We start from the raw sequence: 25,153 nt of genomic DNA, 5'->3' as shown, positions 1-25,153 counted from the left end.
AGAACTACATATAACTTTATAACATATACAGGACTAACTACAACCTGTGGATTTCTCTGCCCAAGCTGGCTTTGAACCACAATCCTCAGTTCTCAGCTTCCTGAGTAGCTAGGATTATCACCAGTACTTGGTTCAGCCTCCAAATCTTTAAAAACATGTATTTTAGGGAGAAAAAGTGGAGCTTTGCAGGCCACAAAACATACAACATTTCTCATGATTTGTTTTTATTTTAATGATTTTTTTATTGTTAAAAAAAGCAGTGGGTTAAAAATTAGGTAAGAGTATTCATTTACTATGTTCATTAAATGAGCTCTTACAGTGTTCCAGTTCTAAATAACATCAATACTACAAATACCTTGCTCTAGCAAGTCTTGCAATTCCATGGCTTTTGATGTTAACTTATTCAATTAACTGACTCAAATTAAAAGTACAATGTCAGCCAGGAATTGATAGCTCATGTCTCTAATCCTAGCTACTAAGGAGGCTGAGATCTGAGCATCACAGTTCAAAGCCAGCTTGGATTGAAAAGTCCATGAGACTCTTACAGCTTCAATTGACTACCAAAAAAAAGCCAGAAGTGAAGGTGTGGCTCAAGTAGTAGAGCACCAGCCTTGAGCAGAAAAGTTAAGTGACTGTACTCAAGCCTTGAGTTCAAGCCCCCAGTACCAACACACACACACACACACACACACACACACACACACTAGAGGGTCTATTTGTCCTTGGCAGTTGCCAGGAGAATAAAGTGAGCAAAATAAAAGAAACAAATACTCTGTGTCTCTCCTTAGGAAGAAATTGGTTGCTTACTTAATCTCTCCTTGATAAATGCTAGCAAAGTATAAAAGATATTCTTCCTTACAATAGTGTGAGTTACAATAGTGTGAGAACTGTGCTGCCTCATGTGTCAGTCTAGCAAGAAAATAGCTGAATAATGAAGTATTTAGTCAATACAACGCTCCATTGTTTTGCCACCCTCTCTCATGCTTAATATAGCACAAATGTGATAACTCGTCTCAGAAATGTCATTTTATCAGACAGTACTAGGCTGTTTCTTATTAATTTTGCTAAATTGAGACTATATAGCTATTGGAAAGGTTTGAAACTCAAAATATACAGTGTGCATCCATTTCCCAGATCTGAGAAGCAATCATTTCCTGCTCGCTCCTCTCTAGGAAGTTGGAATTGAGATGGAACTTTAAGATATTCATTATTACATGGAGTGTAGAAGTTTGTTGGGTGCTGGTGATTCATACCTTTAATGCTAGCTGCTCAGGAGGCTGAGATCTGGATTGGGACTGCGGCTCAGAGCTTTCCCAAGCAGGAATGTCCGTGAGACTGACCTCCAATTAACTAGCAAAAAGTCAGAAATGTGGGCTGGAAAGGTGGCTTAGTGGTAGAGTGCTTGCCTTGCATGCCTGAGGCCCTGGGTTGGATTCCTCAGCACCACATAAGCAAAAAGAAAAAAGCCGGAAGTGGCACTGTGGCTCAAGTGGTAGAGCGCTAGCCTTGAGCTGAAGAGCTGAGGGACAGCGCCCAGGCCCACAGTTCAGGCCCCACGACCAGACCAAAAAAAAACCCAAAAAACAAAAAGTCAGAAATGCTTGCTAGGAAGCCACTCTTCCACTTGAGCCACACCTCCAGCTCTCAAAGGCTGGCTGAGCAAGCCAGGCCCAAAGAAACATAAGTCTCATGGTCTCCCTTGTTTGCAATAACTAGTATATGTGTAGGACAAGCAGAAAAGGTCAAAAGCTATGTACATAGGACCATATAAGATGATGCTAAGTGAATGAGCCCCAAGAGAGGGACACAAATATCTTGTTTCTTTCTTGCTATTGTTTCTAAGATATTTATAATGTACCATGTGATTTTTTTTTGTTTCTTTGTATGTTCCTCTCCCACGGGTTATGTTTTCACTGTATTTGATATCAGTGCCCTGCATCTTGTATATACACTACTCTAATTCGGGGAGGGGAAGGGAAAAAAACAAAATGCTTAACTAAGGATACATTGTAACAAAGAAATGTACAAAGACTATGTTGAAAACATTACAACTTGGGGGCCCCTAGTTGTGGAGGTGGGAGGGAAGGGATGGTAGGGGGAAAACAAAGGAAGAGGCAACAATGCTCCAGAGGAAATGTACTCATTACCTTGCTCATGCAATTGTAACCCCTCTGTACAGTATTTGTACAATAAAAAAAATACCAAAATAAAAGTCAGAAATGGAAGGGCAGAACGCCAGCCACAGAATTGGCTCAAGTGAAAGAGCTTCCCCTTTGAAGTCACATGAGAGAGTGAAGTCCTGGTTTCAAACTCCAATACCAGCAAACACACACACACACACACACACACACACACACACACAAACACACACTCACACATACACACACACAGATAATAAACACACATACTTGTATACATGCAAAGACTGCCTGGCAATTAATGAAAAGGATACTATCCATAATTCCATTATATTTTCCTGTTCTATTCAACACTAAAACTATCAAATAGTTATTTAGAAATTTAATATAAGATTTCCTCTCCTGTACTTTAATGAACTATTGTTAGAATTCTGTATTTTCTTTTCATTAATCAAAAATAAACTGAATGGGGGGGGGGCTGGGAAGGTGGCTCAGTGGTAGAGTGCTTGCCTTGCATGCATGAGGCCCTGGGTTCGATTCCTCAGCACCACATAAGCAGCAAAAGCCGGAAGAGGTGCTGTGGCCGAAGTGGTAGAGCACTAGCCATGAGCTGAAGAGCTGAGGGACAGCACCCAGGCCCAGAGTTCAGTCCCCACGACTGACAAAATAAATAAATAAATAAATAAACTGAATGGTGAGAGGAACAATGGAAGGATGACACTGCTCATAAATCCATAAATTGACATGTTGAATTGAAACCCCTTTGAACAATTACTTAAATTTTACTTAAAAATTAATTTTTAAGCTAGCTAGGGCAGTAAAGTCCTAGAAACTCTGATTCCAATTAACCAGCAAAAAGCTGGAAGTGGAGCTGTGGCTCAAGTGGTAGAATACCAGCCTTGACTGGAAAATCTAGGAAAAAGCACAGGGCCTGAGTTAAAGTTCCAGTACTGGCATAATAATAATAATAATAATAATAATAATAATAATAATAATAAGAAGAAGAAGAAGAAGAAGAAGAAGAAGAAGAAGAAGAAGAAGAAGAAGAAAATATATATATCATTTATAATGATGAACTCTAATAGCATTTAAGCCAGATTCGCATATATCATGCTAATTTCAGAAGTCAAGTATGCTTATGCCTATAGTATTATACATTGTGATTTAGGAAACTCATATTGCTGGAGTCCTATTTGTGTCAAGTATTTATTTGGGTATTTTGGTGTGAAATTCGGAAAAATGTGATTGTATAATAATAATAATACAGTAATATTGTTGTGAGTTTAATTATTCTAGGCTAGGAATGCAACTCAGTGGTAGGGTATTTGTGTAGCTTGCCAACACCCCAAACAGATAGATACATAGGTAGACAGATGATATTACATGTTATAGATCATGCACCTATGAGAAAGTACTTATTATTACAGCAGCTAGCTTTCTTATTCATGCTGGTCCTGGGACTTGAACTCAAGACCTGGGAACTGTCCCTGAGCTTTTATGCTTAAGGCCAGTGCTCCACCAATTGAGCCACAGCTCCACTTCTAACTTTTTTGGTGTCTCATTGGAGATGAGAGTCTCACTGACTTTCCTGACAGGCCTGGCCTTGAAGCATGATCCTGAGATCTTAGTCTCGTGAGGAGCTAAAATTACAGGTGTGGGCCACAATGCCTGGCCAGCAACTGACATGGATTGGGAAGTAAAGTACTTAAGGAACTAAGGCCACTGGCATTTTCCAGGAGCTCCTGATTGGGCAGGAGTCATCACAATTGCTTTGCAGACATCGTCTTCTTGGATTGTGACCACAGCCATAAGGCGGCTTCTAAATATGCCACTGTGTACTTGAGAAAACTGAGGCTCAGGGAGTTCAAGGACATCAGGAGAAAGAATTCTGCTGTGTCTTCTACACTGCCTCCCGCCCAGAACAAAGCTAGAGGGAACTGAGACTTTTTAAAAAAGAAAATTAGCGATCTTAAATTTAACTTGTCCATCTCAGAAGCAGGCATTTCCTGCAGACTAATACCAATGATAAGGTGGAGAATAATGATATGAGTGAATAACAATGCTAGAACAACAACACTTTGCTAAAATGCCGAAGAAACCGTCTGATCGCTCCATGTTATTTTCTCTCAGTTGAAGAGGTAAGATGAGGTGATTAGCCAGGTATTGTTTCCTGGATGGGAATCCGTAATGTTGTAACCAGCTGACAAAATATTTAATCAAATATTTGTCAAATCAGTGCTGATTCTGGACAGGTAATCACCCATCCTCAGAAAATTACAAGGATGCAGCATTGATTCTGGTTCCGAGGATGTTTTATTTTATTTTTGGCCCAGTAATGGCTTGAAGGCAGGGCCTCACGCTCTTTCCTTGGCTTTTTTTTTTTTTTTGCTCAAAGCTGGCTTTCTACTGCTTGAGCCACAGTTCTGCTTCCAGTTTTTGGCTGGTTAACCAGAGATCAGAATCTCTCAGATTTGTCTTCTAGGACTGACTTCGAAAGGTGGCTCTCGGATCTCAGCTAGGATAACAGGATTACAAAGAGTCACTAGTGCCTGGCTCAATATGTTAAAACTTCATCCATTTATACTGCATTGTGGGTGGGATCATTTTAATATGCTGTGCTATTTGACCTGTGTGTTCTCAAAACCAACTAATTTCCAACCGATGCAAACAGCAAAATGTAATCTACTGCTAATTTCTCTGGCTAATTAAGTCACAATTCCCATCTTCCCTCTCCCTCCTCCTTCTCAGACCTCCTCCTCCTCCCCCTCTCCCTCCTGTCCTTCCCTTTCCTGCTTCCCCTCCTCCCTGTCCCTACAGGCCATTGTGTCAGCCTCTTGACCCCACAGAGCCAACCACTGCATTCCCATTCCCATCAGCCCCTTCTCAGCAGCCAGCTTTCCCCCTTGCTGCAAGCCTCAGTAATTAATGGCGCTATTATTGTGAATTAGTTGTACAAGCAAGTCAATGTTTAGCCTAATTAAGAGTGAAGCCAACAAATTATTTAAAGCACCACTCTAGCCCAATTTGCATTCAGCCTTATATTAACAGCCCAATGAAGCTTTTCAGCCACCAAGTGGAGTTCCTCCAGACTTCACGACAGCTTACAGCTAAGGTCCCCACACAGCAGCTCCTGAACCCAGCCCCGGACCCCTCTGAACTTCGTACAACCTGAAAGCAGTGGCTTATTTACCTTTGGAAATAATAGTGTGCTTTTATGTTTGTTTAATTCTAGTACTGGGGTTCTGGGCTCTGTCTCTTAGCTTAAACTCAAGGCTAGTGATCTACCACTCGTGCCACTCCTCCACTTCTGGCTTTTTTGGTGATTGACTGGAGATAAGGGTTTCCTGGACTTCACTGCACTGGCTGCCTTTGAATCATGATCCTCAGATCTCAGCCTCTGGAGTAGCTAGGATGACAGTTGGGAGCCCCAGATCCCCAGTAACTGTGTGTCTATTTACCCTTAACTTAATATAATTGAACTAACTTAATATAATTATATTCTACTTCAAGTATATCCGTTTGGACCACACAGAAAGTTTATAGCTTAACAGTATTACAGAACCATTTATCATTGCCTTTTCATTTTCTAAAATAAATTTTAAAAATGAAAAAAGATAGCCGGACACAGATGGCTCACAACTATCATCCTAGCTACTCAGGAGGCTGAGATCTGAGGATCAAGGTTTGAAGTCAACCCAAGCAGAAAAGCCAGAGACTCTTAACTCCAACTTACCATCAAACATTGGAAGGAGAGCTGTGGGCTCAAGTGGTACAGCATTAGTCTTGAACAATAAAGCTAAGGGACAGTGCTCTGGCCCTGAATGGAAGCCCCAGTACTGGCATGAAAGAGAAGGGGAGGGGAGAAGAGGGGGGAGGGAAAGGAAAGGGAGGGCAAGGGAAGGGAATGGAATGGGAAGGGGAAGAGGAAGAGGAAGTGGAAAAAGAGAGGAAGAAAGAAGAGAGAAAGGGAAGAAGGAAGGCCCCCTTCCCCACCCAAAGTGCTTATTATGCAGTTTACTGTGTGGCTTTCTCCCAAAAGTTCATCATCAACAAAACAGACAAGTATTTCAACACCAAGCGTCGGACACTCTGAAAAGGGACGATTAACCAAAAGAAAACATTGTGGATCAATGGACTGAAGAAAATGGAGAGAAGAAGCGTTAAGATTGAAGAGATACAAGTTTAACTTAAGAAGAAAAACTGGGTATAATGATGGTAGAGGGGTAAGAAGAGAGGTATGTGTAGAAGGAAGAGAATAGAGACCTTGTTTCAGAGTATAAGAACTAGAAAAGAATTTGAAGAATGATTATGTAAGGAATAGCTTAGAAATCTAGATGAAAATAAGAAATTATATATATATATATATATATATATATATATATGCGTGTATATTTGGGAGAATTGCTGATATTAGAAAAGGTTTTATTGAAAGAGTATTGGAAAGTTGATTAATCTAATTCCTGAAATTATTATGTTTACATACATAGAAGGCCTTTACTTTGTATAGAGAACTAAACAGGTTAGCTCTGATGGAGTAGTAGTACAATGTGGAGAGAAACAAAGAGGAAGGAGTGAGAGGAAAAAAAGAAAAATAAATAAAATTAGGAAATTGAAAAGTGGAAGAAAGAACTAAATAATAATGAAAAATAGAAGATTTAAGTAAAAGAGCAGATCCTAAGAACACAACAAAAAATAACACTAAGAAACAATCAAACATTAAAAAAAAAACCTTAAAAAATCTAAAGAGTGAGTTTTTCAGCTTGTTTGGGGGAGCTTAAGTCTCTACATAGCCTTCTAAGCCTATTCCTGATAAAAACCTTGTATGCCTTGCCATAGTCTGCTTCTTTGTGGCTTGTTTGTATCCAGATGGGCTTTTGACAAGGGAATGCTGAAACAAGAATACAGGCTGCTCCACTGTAACAATGAGATGTACAAGACACTATGTTAAAAATCAGAGTGCCTTTGGTGGGGGGGTGGGAGGGTAGAAAGTGGGGAGGCTGGGAGGGAAGGGAAGGAAAAACAAAAGAGGAGGTAACAATGCTCAAGAGGAAATGTACTCATTACCTTACTCATGTAACTGTAACCCCTCTGTACAACATCTTTACAATAAAAAAAAAATCCTTAAAAAAGAAAATGTGTGTCACCGAGACAGAGCTGAAAAACCTGCCTTTGCTGCCATCAAGTGGCTGTTTTCAGAGTTTTCCTAGGAGCAGCAGCCACAGTGGACTGGCTTGGATTTGCCCAGGTTTTCATTCCCTTACATTATGCACGTATTCTTCTTTTGGGGTTGGGAGGCATGGGGGAAGGAGGAGGGGAAGACCAAGATATCTAAAATTAAATTAAAGCTTTATATTATGGATACCATAAAAATTACATCACTCAGAGAGTCTTCAGAAAGACAACTTCAAAAAGTGTTTGAAGTATCCAAAAAGTAGAAGCCCTTCCCAGACTTAGCTGATCTGCTTCGTTCCTAGTCAGCAAAGGCTTCATCCTGGACTCTGGAATGTCTCTTTCTTCCGTTGTACCAAATAGAGAATTTCGAAATAGACTGGCTTTCAAGTTACTAGTTGAACACAGGAAGCATCAGAAAATTCATTTAAGATCATTCTTTTTTGTATGTGCCAGTACTGAGATTCGAACACAGGACCTGGGCACTCTCCCTTGGCTATTTTCACTCAAGGTGAGCACTCTACCATTTGAGCCACAGCTCTGCTTCCAGCTTTTTGCTGTTTAATGGGAGATAAGAGTCTCATGTGTTTGTCTGCTTGTGCTGCATTCAGTTATCCTCAGATCTCAGCCTCTTGAGACAAGCGTGAACACCTTCCTAGGATCATTTTTAAACAAGTCGAATGCAATTGCTATGGAGGAAAGTAGTTTCATAGTGCTTTCCTATCAGCATCTTACATTTTCAAAGCTTCAGTCCTGCATGTATGGCATTCTTCTAGCCAATGGTGGATGCATCATAACGTTCTAATTCTGATGATAATTGCTTTGCCCTTCTCCCCTTTTCTCTCTCCCAAGAGAAAAAATGTAAGCAGACAGTAGGATGAAAGGAAAATAAACAAAAACCACTTCATTTTTTGACCTAACATTCTTTTTTTTCCCCATTTTCTTTTACGATTTACATAGTGGAACCAAGAAGTGTGAATTCAACATGTTATCTTCTGAGTAGATCTGCATCTTGCTCAATGGTACCAAAACAATGCAAGCGTCCTGTCAGCTCTCCCTTTCTGGACCCAACAGGTGCCTCAATTTGTCTTTTTATTGTGTGTGTGTGTGTGGTAGGAACTCACTGTGTAGCCCATTCTAGCCTGGAAGTCATGATCCACCTGTCTCAACTTCCTGAGAGCTAGGGTTACAGGTTTGTACCACCATACTTGGCTCTGCCCAGTGTTATGAGAGTACAAAATCTTCCAGTAAGGCCTTTCACTGTGTTAAGTGATTTCAGGCATTCCCCAGTCCCTTCTCACCTGCTCTGTGGCTGAGGATCTGTCCCCAAAGCCCCCAAATCAAATCCCTCACCTCATCCTTTAAAAAAGAAGCAGGCCAGACACAGGTGGCTCCTAGCTACTCAGGAAGCTGTGAGCTGAGGATTGTGATACAAAACCAGCATGGGCGGCAAGTCCATGAAACTTTTATCTCTAGTGACTCAGAGAAAAGCCAGAAGTGGAGCTGTGGTTCATATGGTGGAGCACCATCTTTGAGTGAAAAAGCTAAGAGACAGTGCGCAGGCCCTGAGTTCAAACCCCAATGCAAGCAGACCCAAAAATAGAATAAGGAAGTGGCACTGCAGCTCAAGTGGTAGAGCGCTGGCCTTGAGCTGAAGAGCTGAGAGACCGAGCTCAGGCCCAGAGTTCAAGGCCCATGACCGACCAAAAAATAAAATAAAGATAGGCTGAGAATTCATGACATCATTTTGAGTACAAGAAATGATTATAGACAATGCGTTTTAGTAACTTTCTAAAGTCTGAACATTTGTTCTCAAATCACATTCTTGTCTTTAAGTATTTGCTAATATAAACTAAAGTATAAGCCGTGTGAAATGTCTGCTTTTCCTTTACCATCCATTTCCTTTAGTGGAGGAGACACACAATTTTAAGTGAGTTTCTCTCTACATCAAGATGTAGGCGCAGCCAGAATCTATACATGACATCAAAACAATTGCATACCACAGAACTGATGGCAATCTCAGCCAGCTTAATAGTTAAAGAAAAGGATCTTATCTAGTTTTCTAATCTTTTCTAATCTTAGCAACTGTTGCAGTACACATGACATATCTGAGGTGGTTTATCATTGTTCCCTGATTTATTTCTTTCTCTCTTTCTTTCTTCCTTTCTTCCTTTCTTTCTCTCTTCCTTCCTTCCTTCCTTCCTTCCTTCCTTTCTTTCTTTCTTTCTTTCTTTCTTTCTTTCTTTCTTTCTTTCTTTCTTTCTTTTTTTTGTCAGTCGTGGGGCTTGAACTCTGGGCCTGGGCTCTGGCCTTCAGCTTTTCAGCTCAAAGCTAGCACTCTACCACATGAGCCACAGTGCCACCTCCAGTTTTCTGAGTTGTTTATTGGAGATAAGAGTCTCTTGGCCTTTCCTGCCCAGACTGACTATGAACCATGATCCTCAGATATCGCCTCTTGAGTAGCTAGGATTATAGGTGTGAGCCACCACCTGATCTATTTCTTAATGTCATACACTAAGCTGATTTCCAATATACTTCCCTTAAAACTTCCAGAAGACAAACTAAAGGGAAACTATACTAAAAGACCCACCTTCATGTTTTATTAATAATGACCTTTGTGCTATGGTAAATTGATAAGTATAAAAGATAATCCTGTATTGAATTCAGGGTGTCTGACTACTAAAATGATCTAGTTAAGAACAATGATGCAAGAGGTGTCATTGATTAAGATGCATTGTAAATCAAGCATTGAAGTGTTGAATTGAAACCCCTTTGTACCATTATTAAAGATAAGTTTAAAAATAAATAAAATTCTTGGAAGTGGTGCTGTGGCTCAAGTGGTAGAGTGCTAGCCTTGAGCTGAAGAGCTGAGGGACAACGCCCAGGCCCAGAGTTCAAGTCACATGACTGACAAAAAAAAATTCTTAATCAGTTATTTTTAGTGACTCGTTTATAATGAAGATGTCTCTGTCAACCAAGCAACTGAGGCAGGAGGATGGAGTGTCTTCAGGTCAAGGCCAGTCCTGGTAATATAGGAAGATCCTGCCCCCCAAAGCCAGAGGGAAGCATAAAGGCTACTAATACCAAACACCTGTATTTAACCAGTCATTACTGAACAATGAAATTGCAAACCTGAAGACCTTCATCATAGCTCTGCCGTACGAATTAGATGAATATAATCAAGTTAGTAAGTTTTCTGGTTCTCCTACCCTGTGTCATTATAATAATTTAGTACCAGTCTTCAAGCTATCCCATAGTAAAGTATTTAAAAATAAGAAACAGTTAGGCACCACTGGCTCATGCCTGTGACCCTAGCTATTCAGGAGGCTGAACTCTAAAGAGACTAATTCCAAGCCAGCTTGGGCAGAAAAGTCTGTGAGATTCCTTTTCTTTTCTTTCTTTTCTTTTCTTTTTTTTTTTTTTTTTTTGGGTCCGGTCATGGGGCCTGAATTCTGAGCCTGGGCGCTGTCCCTCAGCTCTTCAGTGCTCTACCACTTGAGCAACAGCACCAATTCCGGCTTTTTTCTTTTTGCTTATATGGTGCTGAGGAATCGAACCCAGGGCCTCAGGCATGCAGGGCAAGTGCTCTACCACTGAGCCACCTTCCCAGCCCCTCCTTTTCTTTTTTTTTTTTATCTCTTGTTTCCATTTCTTGGAATTCATTTCAAAAGATATTATTTTATATGATCATATGCACATAACTATTGAGCCTTTGTGATCTGTTCCTATGAATATCCTCCTTTGGTATCACTGTGTGAATGTCTAGAGACCTGTATAACTTATCCTGTCCAGATAGAGAGAGAAAAAAAGAAAGAGAGAAGAGAAAAGAGAGAGAGAGAGAAAGACAATTTTTCATGTTAAAAAGAACAACATGTATGCCTTGAAATTAAAAAGATTCTAAACAAATTAACTACAAAAAATGTATCCCTCTTTAGGGTAGAATATTTGCAAGGGAGATTTAATCTAGTACAAACCAAAGGAATTTTTTGTTAAATTCCAAGGTGTCCAAACATGGCACACAAACACCGCAGACAAAGGAAAGGCGACCTACCCCATGCTGCCATCCATCAGAAGAATTGTGTTGTAAACGTGAGAGAATATGAACAGAAAGAGAATCGTACTGAAGAACATTGTCATCCACGACCCATGATCCTCTCGAAACATTTTCAACCTGAGCAGCTGACCTGAAATAGAAATAATAGGATAAATCAATGTACACAGCAAATCAAAATTCCTATACAACATGCTTCATTTCAGCCAATTTCTATTTGCTGCACTGTTATTCTGAAGTCATGACCATAGGGCTGCCTGATGGGTGAAACCATTTGTAAATAAATTTTTTTGCAAATATATGATCATAAATAAAATTTAAGACAACTTTCAGATCACAGCTTATCCTAGAGAAAATAGGAATGATGAACAAGTTTGATGTCCAACAAATGGTTCATTATGAAGGCATGAAAGAAACATGAATTAGAAGACAGTCTTGTTATGATCTACTTCTAAATGTATTTTTCATTCACACTGAACCTACTCAAAGCAAGTACTAAAAAAGCCGCACAAAGTCCTTATAGAGTCTTTTGCTGCTAGGATTCCATTTTCAAATTTCTATTTTATTATCTTTAAGTAGTTGAACAAAGGGGTTTCAACTCAATATGTCAGTTTGTGAACACAATGTATCTTGATCCATGTTACCCCCTTTTGTCTTTCTCCCCAATCCCCCTGAACCCCACCTTTCCCCTCAAGACATGTGGTTCCATGGGCTGGGAAGGTGGCTCAGTGGTAGAGCGCTTGCCTTGCATGCATGAGGCCCTGGGTTCGATTCCTCAGCGCCACATAAGCAAAAAGAAAAAAGCCAGAAGTGGCGCTGTGGCTCCAGTGGTAGAGTGCTAGCCTTGAGCTGAAGAGCTGAGGGACAGCACCGAGGCCCAGAGTTCAGGCCCCACGATCGGACCCCCCCCCCCCAAAAAAAAGACATGTGGTTCATTTTCACATATATGAACATTGAATATTATGATTCCATGTAGCCCCCCTTCCTCTTTCCATTTGTCTGCCCCCTCCCCTTGACATCCATTTTTAATACTAGGTGGATGATGAAAACCAAGGCCAACTTTACTTAAAATAAGAAGTAACTGCATATGTTACATGAAGATCTGGGGAGAAAAACTGAAGTTTCTGCTATGTAGCACACAGATGGCATGGATTCACCTATGTGTAGCTAAAATCACCATGGGCACAAAGACTGAGAGGAGGGAAGGGGTCTGGTGTGCCTTTGGAACTTGGTGTGGGGCTCCCAAAACAGTTCCACTCTTCATCCCAATCCCTAAGGCCCAGACAAATGCCATGAGAGACTGTCACTCAATATTAAATAGAATGAGCACCAAAAGTACAGCTTACCACTATTCAAATTAATCCAGAGAAATGTTTGGGTTTATGGACATTAGAATTTTGAAAAGCAAAGGTTAACAACAACAAAAACAACAACAAACTAGATGCCAGTAACTCAGGCCTGTAATCCTAGCTACTCAGGAAGCTGAGATCTGAGGATCACAGCTCCAAGCCAGCCCAGGCAAAAGAAAGTCTGTGAGACTCCTATCTCTAATTAACCAGAAAAGCACCAGGAGTGAAAATATGATTCAAGTGGTAGAGTACCAGCCTTGAATGAAAAAGTTAAGATCACAAGATCCTGAGTTCAACCTCAGAACCAGCATGCATGTGGGCTCACATGCACACACACACACACACACACACACACACACACACACACACACACACACACACAAAGCAGAAAATGGTAAAGACAGATAGCTTTAGCCTCTTCTAAGATCTATTTCCTCTACTTTACTCATGTCTATTCCAGAAAAAGCATATTTAAATAATGGTGAGGGCGATGATATAGACTTAAAAGCCACAAGCAAATAAGGTAAACCTGAAATCTTATAAAAATATCTCATTAGAGGAGATATTCTTTTTTTGGTGGGGGATGGTTGGTCATGGAGTTTGAACTCTGGACCTGGGAGCTGTTTGTCCCTCAGTTCTTCAGCTCAAGGCAAGCACTCAACCGCTTGAACAACAGTGCCATTTCTGGTTTTCTGGTGTTTAATTGGAGATAAGAGTCTCACAGACTTTCCTGCCTGGGCTGGCTTTGAATGGCGATCTTTAGATCTCAGCCTCCTGAGTAGCTAGGATTACAGGCGTGAGCCACTGATGCCCAGCAAGATATTCTTTTCTTAAAAAAACATATGGACGTTATGAATTAGATATTATTTCCAACCTCAAATGATCTGTCTTCCAGACAGGCAGAATTTCTCACATAGTTTACAAAGCACAGAAGGAAATAAATTTTAAAGATGTAACAACTAGAGAGAGCAAGTAAGGGGTAACACTGTACAAAAAGAAATGTACTCATACCCAGAAACACAACAAATCAAAGAAAGGTTGGACAAATGGGATTGCATAAAGTTGCAGAGCTTCTGCAGGGCAAATGACATAGCTAGCAAGATCAATAGAAAGCCCACGGATTGGGAGAAGATCTTTACTAGCCATACAACGGACAAGGGTCTCATATCTAAAATATACTTGGAACTCAAAAAATTAAACCCCCCAACAACAAATCCTCAAAGAAACAACTGCCCAATAAATAAGTGGGCGAAAGACTTAAAGAGAAACTTCTCTGAAGAAGAAAGAAGGATGGCCAATAGACACATGAAGAAATGTTCAACATCCCTAGCCATAAAAGAAATGCAAATCAAAACAACATTGAGATATCACCTCACCTTAGTTAGAACGGCAAAAATCAAGAACTCTAACAACAACAGATGCTGGAGGGGATGTGGACAGAAAGGAACCTTACTTCATTGTTGGTGGGAATGTAAACTTGTTCAACCACTTTGGAAAGCAGTATGGAGGTTCCTCAAAAGACTTCACATAGAACTTCCCTATGACCCAGCAATCCCACTTTTGGGCATTTACCCAAATGTTTACAAACAAGACCACACTAAAGCTACTAGCACAACTATGTTTATTGCAGCATTATTTACCACAGCTAAGATATGGAACCAACCCAGATGCCCCTCAGTAGATGAATGGATCAAGAAAATGTGGTATAACGTAATTGTAACTCCTCTGTACAGTATGTTCACAAATAAAATTAAATTAAATTAAAAAAAAAGAAAATGTGGTATATATACACAATGGAATTCTTTGCCTCCATCAGATAGAATGACATTGCCCCATTTGTTAGGAAATGGAAAAACTTGGAAAAAATTATATTAAGTGAAGTAAGCCAGGCCCAAAGAAACATAGGTCCCATGGTTTCCCTTATTTGCAATATCTAGTATATGTATGAGTCAAGCGGAAAAGGTCAGATAATGTGATGTCAGGAAAATGAACCCTTAGATATGTATTTTAATGTTTTTTTCTTTCATGCATGTGTTTCTAACGCATTTATAAGATTATCTCTTTGTTGCTTTGTATGTCCCTCCCCCACAGTATAACCCCTGCTTTCACTATATTTGATGTCAGTATAACTTGTGGAGGAGATGGGGAAAAACCAGTTGTTTAAGGATACAGGTAGACCTGTTGCAACAATGAGAAGTACAAGTTGTCATGTCCAAAACGAGCTTTACAATGTCGGTGGGGGGGGGAGGGGGGGGAAGGAAAAGGATTGGGATTGGGGGGGAGGGGGGAGACTCGGAAGAGATGTGAAGGGTAAACCAAAGGAGGAGGCTGCAATGCTTGGTAAGAAATGTACGCATTATCCTGCCCATGTAATTGTAACCCCTCTGTACAGTATGTTCACAAATTAAATTAAATTAAATTAAAAAAAAGAAATGTACTCATTACCTGACTTATGTAACTGTGACCCCTCTGTACATCACATTTATAATAACAATTTAAATTTTTAAAATATTTAACAACTAGAATTTTCCTTCCATCTCACTTACTAAAATAGCACCTTAGATGTGAACTGGTACCACGTTCACAGAAATACCACATTAGCTAAAATGTTAGATGGAGCAAAAATCAAATGGCGGACTATATTCCATCACCGAGTTTTCTGGATTGTCTAAAATGGTAAATATAAAAGTCAAGGCAATATGGCCATCTCACTGAAAGGAAAACGTGGAAAACGTGACTGAAACAAATTACACTGGTGTGGAAAATGCCAAGACTGGAGAACCTACTGACTGATTCAATAATTCTGGCAAGCCAGGGATTTTCAAGCCTCACACAACACATTAACTGTAACATCAGACTAAATAGATATGAACTACAGAATGCTTCTAAGTATAGGACATAAATACCCTTAAAGCAAACTATAAAGATTATGTATTCATTAAATAAATCTAAAGTCGAGTGCCGGTGGCTCATGCCTGTAATCCTAGCTACTCTGGAGGCGCAGCTCTGAGGAACATGGTTCAAAGCCAGCCTGGGCAGGAAACACTGGGAGACTTAAATCTCCAATGAATCACCAGAAAACACGAAATAGAGCTGTGGCTTGTAGAGCCCTAGCCTTGAGCAGAAAAGCATTAGGACAGCAGCCAGACTCTGAGTTCAAGTCCCACAATCAACAATACATACATAAATGTTAAATCGTTTTAATATAAATATTTTAAAAATTCATGTATTCCTATTATATACCTAGGAGAAGGTTATAGGTTTCAAAGACACAGCCACAAGCAAACAGTAGATGAGGCGTATTTGAGTATTTAATGGAAATATGACCTTAGTTTAGACTCAAGGACTTTAAATTCTTGATATTTGGGCTGGGAAGGTAGCTCAGTGGTAGAGTGCTTGCCTCGCATGCATGAGGTCCTGGGTTCGATTCCTCAGCACCACACAAGCAGAAAAAGCCAGAAGTGGCACTGTGGCTTAAGCGGTAGGGCCTTGAGCTGAAGAGCTGAGGGACAGCAACCAGGCCCAGAGTTCAGGCCCCACATTGACAAAAATAAATAAATAAATCTTGATATCTGTTCAGGTTCCATTTAGTTATGATATATATTTAATTCAGATGTATTTAATTCAAGAGATGAGTTAAATGCAAGATGTATTTAATTCAGGGTTCCTAAGTACCACAGGAACTGTCAATTTTTTAATATTTGAAAATGCATTTCGTCAATATAAACAATATTAATCCTAACAGCATAAGTGCTTTGCAAACAAAGCACTGTGTATTAATTGTGCACTGGCTGAAAGAATGCAACATGAGTACAAAAGAGAAATGTGACAGCACCATTTGTGCTGTCATGGCCAAACTTCTTGTCTGGCACTAATCTCAGCCATTAGAGTCAACAGAACACAATGGCAGGTTAACATGGCTTGAAATTCGCTGAAAAAGCACAATAAAGAGGCTACAATGTATGGGCATGACCCAGTTGTTAAGTCAAATCACACTATTAATATTTCCCATAAGTTGCTTCAGGGTCAAGTCAATGTGTGACCCCATCTGATGTAAGAATGTGTGTAAGAGCACTGTCATTAACTGACAACTCTGACAAACCAAGAACTATGGAGCTACCAGAAAAATGCTAGGAGAAAACACAGCATTTCTGCCTTGGAAGGCAACCTTGGAGCAGTTGTGACCCCCTTCTTTTGTGTGTGTGCCAGTACTGGGGCTTGTATTCAGGGCTTGGGTGCTGTCCCTCAGCTTTATTGCTCAAGTCTGGAGCTCTAGCCCTTGAGCCACACCTCCCCTTTTGGCTTTTTGGTGGTAAACTGAAGGTAAGAGTCTCACAAAGTTTCCTGCCTAAGTTGGCTTTGAACTACTATCCTCATATCTCCATTCCCTGAATAACTAGAACAGGTATGAGCTACCAGTGCCAGCCTATATTTAACATTTTTAAAAATCAGAACTTAAATAAATATAAGCCTTATCTCTATGGCTGGACTAAGAATGTAATAGAGAAAATGGAATTGGATCATAGCACTTGAAGATTAATTGAAATTCACTTCCAACCCAACTAAAACAAATGGATGACATCTTCACAAATTGTGCAAATTTATAGTTTTAACACCATAACAGATTTTATCCACCTAAAGTTTGCTAATTGAAATATAAAGACGTAGTAAAAATAAGAAAAGTAAGAGAAGTGGAATGAGGGATGTTGATTCAGTGGTAGAACCTATTCTTTCTCCCTTTCTTCCTTCCTTTCTTCCTTCCTTCCTTTCTTCTTTTCTCTCTCTCCTTCCTTCTTTCCCTCCCTCCCTCTATCACTCCCTCTCTCCCTCCATCCCTCCTTCCCTTTCTCTCTTCCCTCCTTCCCTTTCTCCCTTCCTTCCTTCCTTCCTTCCTTCCTTCCTTCCTTCCTTCCTTCTTTCTTTCTTTCTTTCTTTCTTTCTTTCTTTCTTTCTTTCTTTCTTTCTTTCTTTCTTTCTTTCTTTCTTTCTTTCTTTCTTTGCCAGTCCTGGCTTGAACTCCTCAGAGCCTGAGCACTTTCCCTGAGCTTTTTTCGCTCAAGGCTAGTACTCTACCACTTGAGACACAGCACTATTTCTGGCATTTTCTGTTTATGTGGTACAGAGGAATCAAACCCAGGGCTCCATGCATGCTAGGCAAGCACTCAACCACTAAGCCACATTAGAACCTTTTCTTAATGTACAAAAGGCCATACGTTCAATTACCAGCATACATGAAGAAAGAAAGAAAGAAAGAAAGAAAGAAAGAAAGAAAGAAAGAAAGAAAGAAAGAAAGAAAGAAGAAGGAAGGAAGGAAGGAAGGAAGGAAGGAAGGAAGGAAGGAAGGAAGGAAGGAAGGAAGGAAGGAAGGAAGGAAGGAAGGGAAGGAAGGAAGGAAGGAAGGAAGGAAGGAAGGAAGGAAGGAAGGAAGGGAAAAGAAAAGAAAAGAAAGAAAAGGAAACTAAATTCAATAGATATGATCCCACAGTTTGGATGTTAACAAAGATAATGATCTAACAAATACAACCAGTATATCATTAAGAAGGAAGATGCTCTAGATAGACAGATAGCTTTATGCAATGGGTATAAGATCATAAAGTTCCTGCTTCTGTTCCACTACAATTAATACCAAATACCAAATACTTTTATCTCACTGTGCAAAGAGAATTTTTTTAAAATAGGTATAGTTGTCACTCCTTAATAAGAGTCAGAGCTTACTCATAACATGATTTTTAGTCACTGAATTTAACAGAAAATTCAGAACAGTGAGTGCTAAAATATAATTTCATATAATACTACAAATATTTTGACAATCTGAAATTCAAAAGAGGTTCCAGAAAGAAAAGAAAATGAGAGCATGGTCAATTTTGTCCCACTATCATCTTTCTGACCACTCTATTATACCAGAACGTTTTGGCTTTTCTGTCTGGAGGAACACGATCTTTTGTCCTGGGTAAACTCCAAGGGTTTTTCTTGGTGCTCCTTTGGAGAGGCTCTTTATCTAATCTTTGGTGGTTTCTGATATACCTGTGCTGATCATAATTCAGTTGAAGATGCAAGGGAAAGCTGCAAGTGAGCACTACTGGCTCACGCCTGTAATCCTAGCTACGCAGATGGCTGAGATCTGAGGACCCTAAATTCAAAGCCAACCTGGGCGGGAAAATCCATGAGGTTCTTATCTCCAATTAACCAGCAAAACTCCAGAAGCAGAGCTGTGACTTAAGTGGTAGTGCACTAGTCTTGAGTGAAAAAGCTCAGGGTGGGGCTGGGAAGGCGGCTCAGTGGTAGAGCGCTTGCCTCGCATGCATGAGGCCCTGGGTTCGATTCCTCAGCACCATATAAGCAAAAAGAAAAAACCCGGAAGTGGTGCTGTGACACAAGTGGTAAAGTGCTAGCCTTGAGCTGAAGAGCTGAAGGACGGTGCCTAGGCCCAGAGTTCAGGCCCCACGACCAGAACCAAAAAAAAAAAGAAAAGAAAAGAAAAAGCTCAGGGACAGCATGCAAGTCCTGAGTTCAAGCCTCAGTACTGGCGTGCGTGTGTGTATGTGGACACCTGCACACACACACAGTAAAAGTGCAGATTTCTGGGTTTTATTGTGCTATTCTCTCCAATCTGCTATTCTTCTCTGCCAAGTTCTACTTTTCTTTTTTTTTCTTTTTTTCTTGTGAAAATATTGAACAGAGGGGTTACAATTACATGAGCAAGGTAATGAGTACATTTCTTATCAAGCATTGTAGCCTCCTCCTCTGTTTCCCCTTCCCATCCCTTCCTATCTGCCACCCTCCATCACCCCTCACCCCTTATCCCCCCCAAAGTTGTAAAGTTCATTTTCGACATAAAGACTTGTATATCTCATTGTTGCACCTTCCCATCTCCCACCCCCCACCCCCACCCCACCCCCTAACACACAACCCGCGCCACCCCTCCCCCCACACCCCTGCCAAAGTTGTAAAGTTCATTTCTCAACATAACGTCTTGTACATCTCATTGTTGCAATGGGTCATTCTGAATCCCTATTTAAATGATTTGTTTTTTCCCTTCCACTCCCAAAATTATACCGACATCAAATACAGTGACAGCAGGGGTTATACTGTGGGGGGGGGATACAAATCAACAAAGAAAACATCTTATAAATATGTTAGAAACAATTGCAAGAAAGAAAAAAACACTTGAATACTTATCTTGGGGTTCATTTCACCTAACATTAACTTATCTGACCTTTTCTGCTTATCTCAGACATATACTAGTTATTGCAAATAAGGGAAACCATGGGACCTATGTTTCTTTGGGCCTGGCTTACTTCACTTAATATAATTGTTTCCAAGTCTTTCCATTTCCTTACAAATGGGGCAATGTCATTCTTTCTGATGGAGGCATAGAATTCCATTGTGTATATATACCACATTTTCTTGATCCATTCATCTACTGAGGGGCATCAGGGTTGCTTCCATATCTTAGCTATGGTAAATAATGCTGTGATAAACATAGTTGTGCTGATAGCTTTAGTGTGGTCTTGTTTGTGATCATTTGGGTAAATGCCCAAAAGTGGGATTGCTGGGTCATAGGGGAGCTCTATGTGGAGTCTTTTGAGGAAACTCCATACTACTTTCCAAAGTGGTTGAACAAGTTTACACTCCCACCAACAATGCAGTAGGGTTCCATTCTGTCCACATCCCCTCCAGCATCTGTTGTTGTTAGAGTTCTAGATTATAGCCATTCTAACTGGGGGATCTCAATGTTCTTAACTTGCCCCACAGACCTCAGTTTCTTCAGCTGGGACCCGCCCCCTTTCTGCCTGATTCCTCACCCCGCCTTTATGGAAGCCAGGTACTCTCTCCAAAGGAGAGTAATTACCAGGCTCACTTATCTTAAATGACAAAGAAAAATCTTAAAATCAGACAGTGGAAGGGACAATAATTAGGTTGATAAAAGTCTTCCCAGCAGTAATAATGGTTGTCACAGGACAGTGCTTCAAAGCGCTGACAGGAAATTACCATCAGCCTAGAACTGCAAACCTAGCAGAATTATCCACTGTCATGAAAACAGCTGCTTGAAAGCATGGAGAAGCAGCCAAGACATGAAACACCAAAGTCTTCAATATAAAGGAAATGCATAGAGATGAGCCCCACTTAGTACATACAGCTTTTTCCCCCTTAAGAGCTTTGCTGGGGTTCACTGTTATGTAGAGACCATATGGGAAAAACAAAACAAAACAAAAACATGGTCCAGGTTTTGAGATAGTGTACTAAGCCAGATACAAAAAAAAAAAAAAAATTGAAACCCAAGGCTCCACTTGCAATGACATATAGGACTAAATATGGTATGGGGTGGTAAGGGAGGGAGAAGGAAAGTAAGAAAATAACTCAAGGGCTCATGCCTGTAACAGCTACTCAAAAGGCTGAGATCTGAGGATCACAGTTCAAAGCCAGTGTGAGCAGGAACATCGAGGTGGCTCTTATCTCCAATTAATGAGCAAAAAGGTGAAAGTAGAGCTGTGATTCAAGTGGTAAAGCATCAGCCTTGAGCAAAAACAAAGCAAAGCGAAAAAGAAAAAACCCACAAAAACAAAACCTAAGAGACAGCGCCCCAGCCCTGAGTTCAAGCCCCAGGACCAGCACAAAAGAAAACAAAATAAAATAAAGCAAAAAAAAAAAATTCTGGGCCTACCCAGGCTGATTACAGGGACAACATCTTCATGGGAGATTTTTTTTTTGGAGGGTCCGGTCGTGGGGCCTGAACTCTGGGCCTGGGCGCTGTCCCTCAGCTCTTCAGCTCAAGGCTAGTGCTCTACCACTTGAGCCACAGTGCCACTTCCGGTTTTTTTCTTATGTGGTGCTGAGGAATCAAACCCAGGGCCTTGAGCATGCAAGGCAAGTGCTCTACCACTGAGCCACCTTCCCAGCCCAAGGGAGATTTTTTTTTTTAAGGCAAGTTGTAACAGAGACACTGTGACCAATCACAAAGGTTGCTCCTATCTTAAGCTTCTGGGCTTGGGATGAATTTGTGACACCACAATACATAATTTTATTTGTTCCATAATTATTTTGAAAACTAGTAAGAATCTAAAGCATGGAGATGATGACACTCTGCTAAGATGGATGATTTTTGGAGGGGAGGAGGAGGTTGGTCATGGGGCTTGAACTTTGGGACTGGGCACTGTCCCTCAGCTCTTCAGCTCAAGGCGAGCATTCTACCACTTGAGCCACAGCACCACTTCCAATTTTCTGGTGGTTATTTGGAGATAAGAGTCTCACGGACTTTCCTACCAGGGCTGTCTTTGAACCACGATCCTCAAATCTCAGCCTCCTGAGTAGCTAGGATTACAGGTGTGAGCCATTGGCACCCAGGTAAGATTCAGAGTATTTATGAAGAGAATTCAAAGACCACAAACTAAAAGTAAGAGTCTAAATTTCATTGTGGTGAATGATTATTTTACCGTAAGAGAATGTTTGACATTATGATGACAGAGCCATAGAACTTTAATGAAAATAACCTTCAAAGCATGGAAGCCTTGAAATAATTAAATAATTGCAAAGGTCGACTTTTCTGTAATAAATGTCACTAATGACATCTTTTTATCTCTACTGCAATTCCCAGAATATGTTGTGGTTTCTTATCAGACGCTATACTCTTTTAGGCAGAACGGTGATGCCTGTATTAACAGTAAAATAATAGACCCAGGAGTTATTTTACATGATAGGTTTCTTTGCAAACTGAATAAAAATACAGAGCATGACAACTGAACATTTAGTGTTATTTCAGGGTTAAACATTCAAGCAGTATTGCTTTCAATACTCAACTATGGTTTTTGTGCCACCACTGGGCCTGGAACTCAGGGCTTCTTGTCCTGGCTCAGCTTTTGCATTCAAGGTTGGGGTTCTACCATTTGATTCCTCCCCGTCAGATATTTGCTGGTTAATTGGAGATAAGAGTCTCTTAGATTTGTCTGCCTAGTTTCCGTATCTTGGAGTTCATTTTGATTAGCATCATCTTATATGGTCATATGTACATAGCTATTGAGCTATTGTGAGCCTTTGCTATGATTATCCTAAGCATATACTAATTATTCCAAATGAAGGCAACCATGGAGCCTGTGTTTCTTTTGGTCTGGCTTACTTCACTTAATATGATTTTTTTCCAAGTCTTTCCATTTTTTTACAAAGGGGGGGGGGCGATGTCATTCTTTCTGATGGAAGAATAGAATTCCATTGTGTATATATACCACATTTTTTCCTTTAATTTCTCCCCGCACCCTTGTTTTATCCCCTGTTGACAGTGTAGTTTATTTTGGTACCCTGTATCTGGTATATATGTTTATCTTATTTGGGGAAGGGAAGGGAAACAACAAAATGGTGAGACAAAGGACAAAGGTGAACCAACGCAACAGTGATACTCACAAGACAATATGTTGGAAATGTTCTGTACAATTTGGTGGCCGGGGGGGGGGCAGGGAAGGTGAGAAAAATGAGGGGGTGATAACAATATTCAACAGGAAACACGCTCATTACCTTATTATGTAACTATAACCCCTCTGTACACGACCTTGATAAAATTGTATTAAAAAAAAAGATTTGTCTGCCTAGGCTGGCTTCAAGCCTTGATCCTCAGATCCCACTTTCCTGAATAGCTAGGATTATAAGCCACTGGCACATGGCTTAATGCTATGGTTTAATGCTATGGCTTATGCTCTTGGGATTTGTAACTTGTCTTATATAAAAAGAGAATAAACAAGCAAAACAACTTAAGGAAACATACAATGCTGTGAATAACTAGCAAATAGTATTTACAACACAGAAGTGAAAACTTTAAAAACCTGAAAAAGGAAATTAAAGCAGAACTAAGGAAGTGGAAAAACCTCCCATGCTCCTGGATTGGGAGGATTAACATCATGAAAATGGCAATACTGCCAAAGGCTATCTACAAATTCAATGTGAGACCTATCAATATCACAACCTCATTCTTCCAGGAAATAGAAGAAGCAATTCAAACATTCATATGGAACAATAAAAGACCCTGAATAGCAAAAATAATCCTTAGCAGAAAGAACAGTGCTGGAGGAATAATAAACGAGACTTCAAACTACTACAAAGCTATAGTAATCAAAACAGCTTGATACTGGCACAAGAATAGGCCTGAAGACCAATGGAATAGAACCGAAGATCCAGAAATGAACCCACAGACCTATAGCCACCTAATCTTTGATAAGGGAGCTAAAAAAAAATAGAATAGAAGAAAGAGAGCCTCTTCAGTAAATGGTGCTGGCAAAATTGGTTAAACACCTGTAGAAAACTAAAGCTAGATCCTTATATATTACCCTGCATCAAAATCAACTCCAAATGGATCAAAGACCTTGAAGTAAAAGCAGACACCCTGAAAACATTACAGAAAGGAATAGGAGAAACTTTAGAGCTCCTTGGCACAGGCCAAAATTTTCTTAATAAAGACCCAGAAACAACAGCAACTCAAAGAAAGGTTGGACAAATGGGATTGCATGAAACTGCAGAGCTTCTGCATGCCAAAGGACATAGCTAGCAAGATCCATAGAGAGCCCGCGGATTGGGAAATCTTCACTAGCCATATAATAGACAAGGGTCTCATATCTAAAATATACTTAGAACTCAAAAAATTAAATCTCCCAACAACAAATCCTCAAAGAAACTACTGTCCAATAAATAAGTGGCCTAAAGACTTAAAGAGAGACTTCCCTGAAGAGGAAATAAGAATGGCCAATAGAGACATGAAGAAAAGCTCAACTTCTCTAGCCATAAAAGAAATGCAAATCAGCTGGGCGCTGGTGGCTCACGCCTGTAATCCTAGCTACTCAGGAGGCTGAGATCTGAGGATCGCGGTTCAAAGCCAGCCCGGGCAGGAGAGACTGTGAGACTCCTATCTCCAATAAACTACAAGAAAAAACCGGAAGTGGCGCTGTAGCTCAAGTGGTAGAGCGCTCGCCTTGAGCTGAAGAGCTGAGGGACAGCGCCCAGGCCCAGAGTTCAAGTCCCACTACCGACCAAAAAAAAAAAAAAAAAAAGAAATGCAAATCCAAACAACATTGAGATTCCATCTCACCCCAGTTAGAATGGCTATAATCAAGAACTCTAATAACAACAGATGCTGGAGGGGATGTGGCCAAAAGGGAACCCTACTGCACTGCACTGTTTGTGGGAGTGTAAACTTGTTCAACCACTGTGGAAAGCAGAATGGAGGTTCCTCAGAAGACTCCACATAGAGCTCCCCTATGACCCAGCAATCCCACTTCTGGGCATTTACCCAAATGATCACAAACAAGGCCACACTAAAGCTACCAGCACAACTATGTTTATCACAGCATTATTTACCATAGCTAAGATATGGAACCAACCCAGATGCCCCTCAGTAGATGAATGGATCAAGAAAATATTATATATATATATATATATATATATATATATATATATATAATTGAATT

At 40.3% G+C, this 25,153-nt stretch overlaps 1 protein-coding gene across 3 annotated transcripts in view; it reads right to left on the bottom strand.

Moving 5' to 3' along the window:
• Window positions 1-25,153, bottom strand: part of Tmem117 (transmembrane protein 117) — a 376,216-nt gene that overhangs the window by 300,128 nt on the left and 50,935 nt on the right. For all 3 annotated transcript variants that reach the window (XM_070039317.1, XM_070039328.1, XM_070039323.1), the window contains exon 3: window positions 11,359-11,491. In XM_070039317.1, coding sequence (XP_069895418.1) covers window positions 11,359-11,491 — 133 coding nt within the window. The remainder of the gene's footprint in view (window positions 1-11,358; window positions 11,492-25,153) is intronic.

Source organism: Dipodomys merriami, unplaced genomic scaffold (assembly GCF_024711535.1).
Source record: "Dipodomys merriami isolate MVZ:Mamm:240054 unplaced genomic scaffold, mDipMer1.0.p SCAF_10, whole genome shotgun sequence".
Taxonomy (NCBI): domain Eukaryota; kingdom Metazoa; phylum Chordata; class Mammalia; order Rodentia; family Heteromyidae; genus Dipodomys; species Dipodomys merriami.
This window is presented reverse-complemented; position numbering and strand designations above follow the sequence as displayed.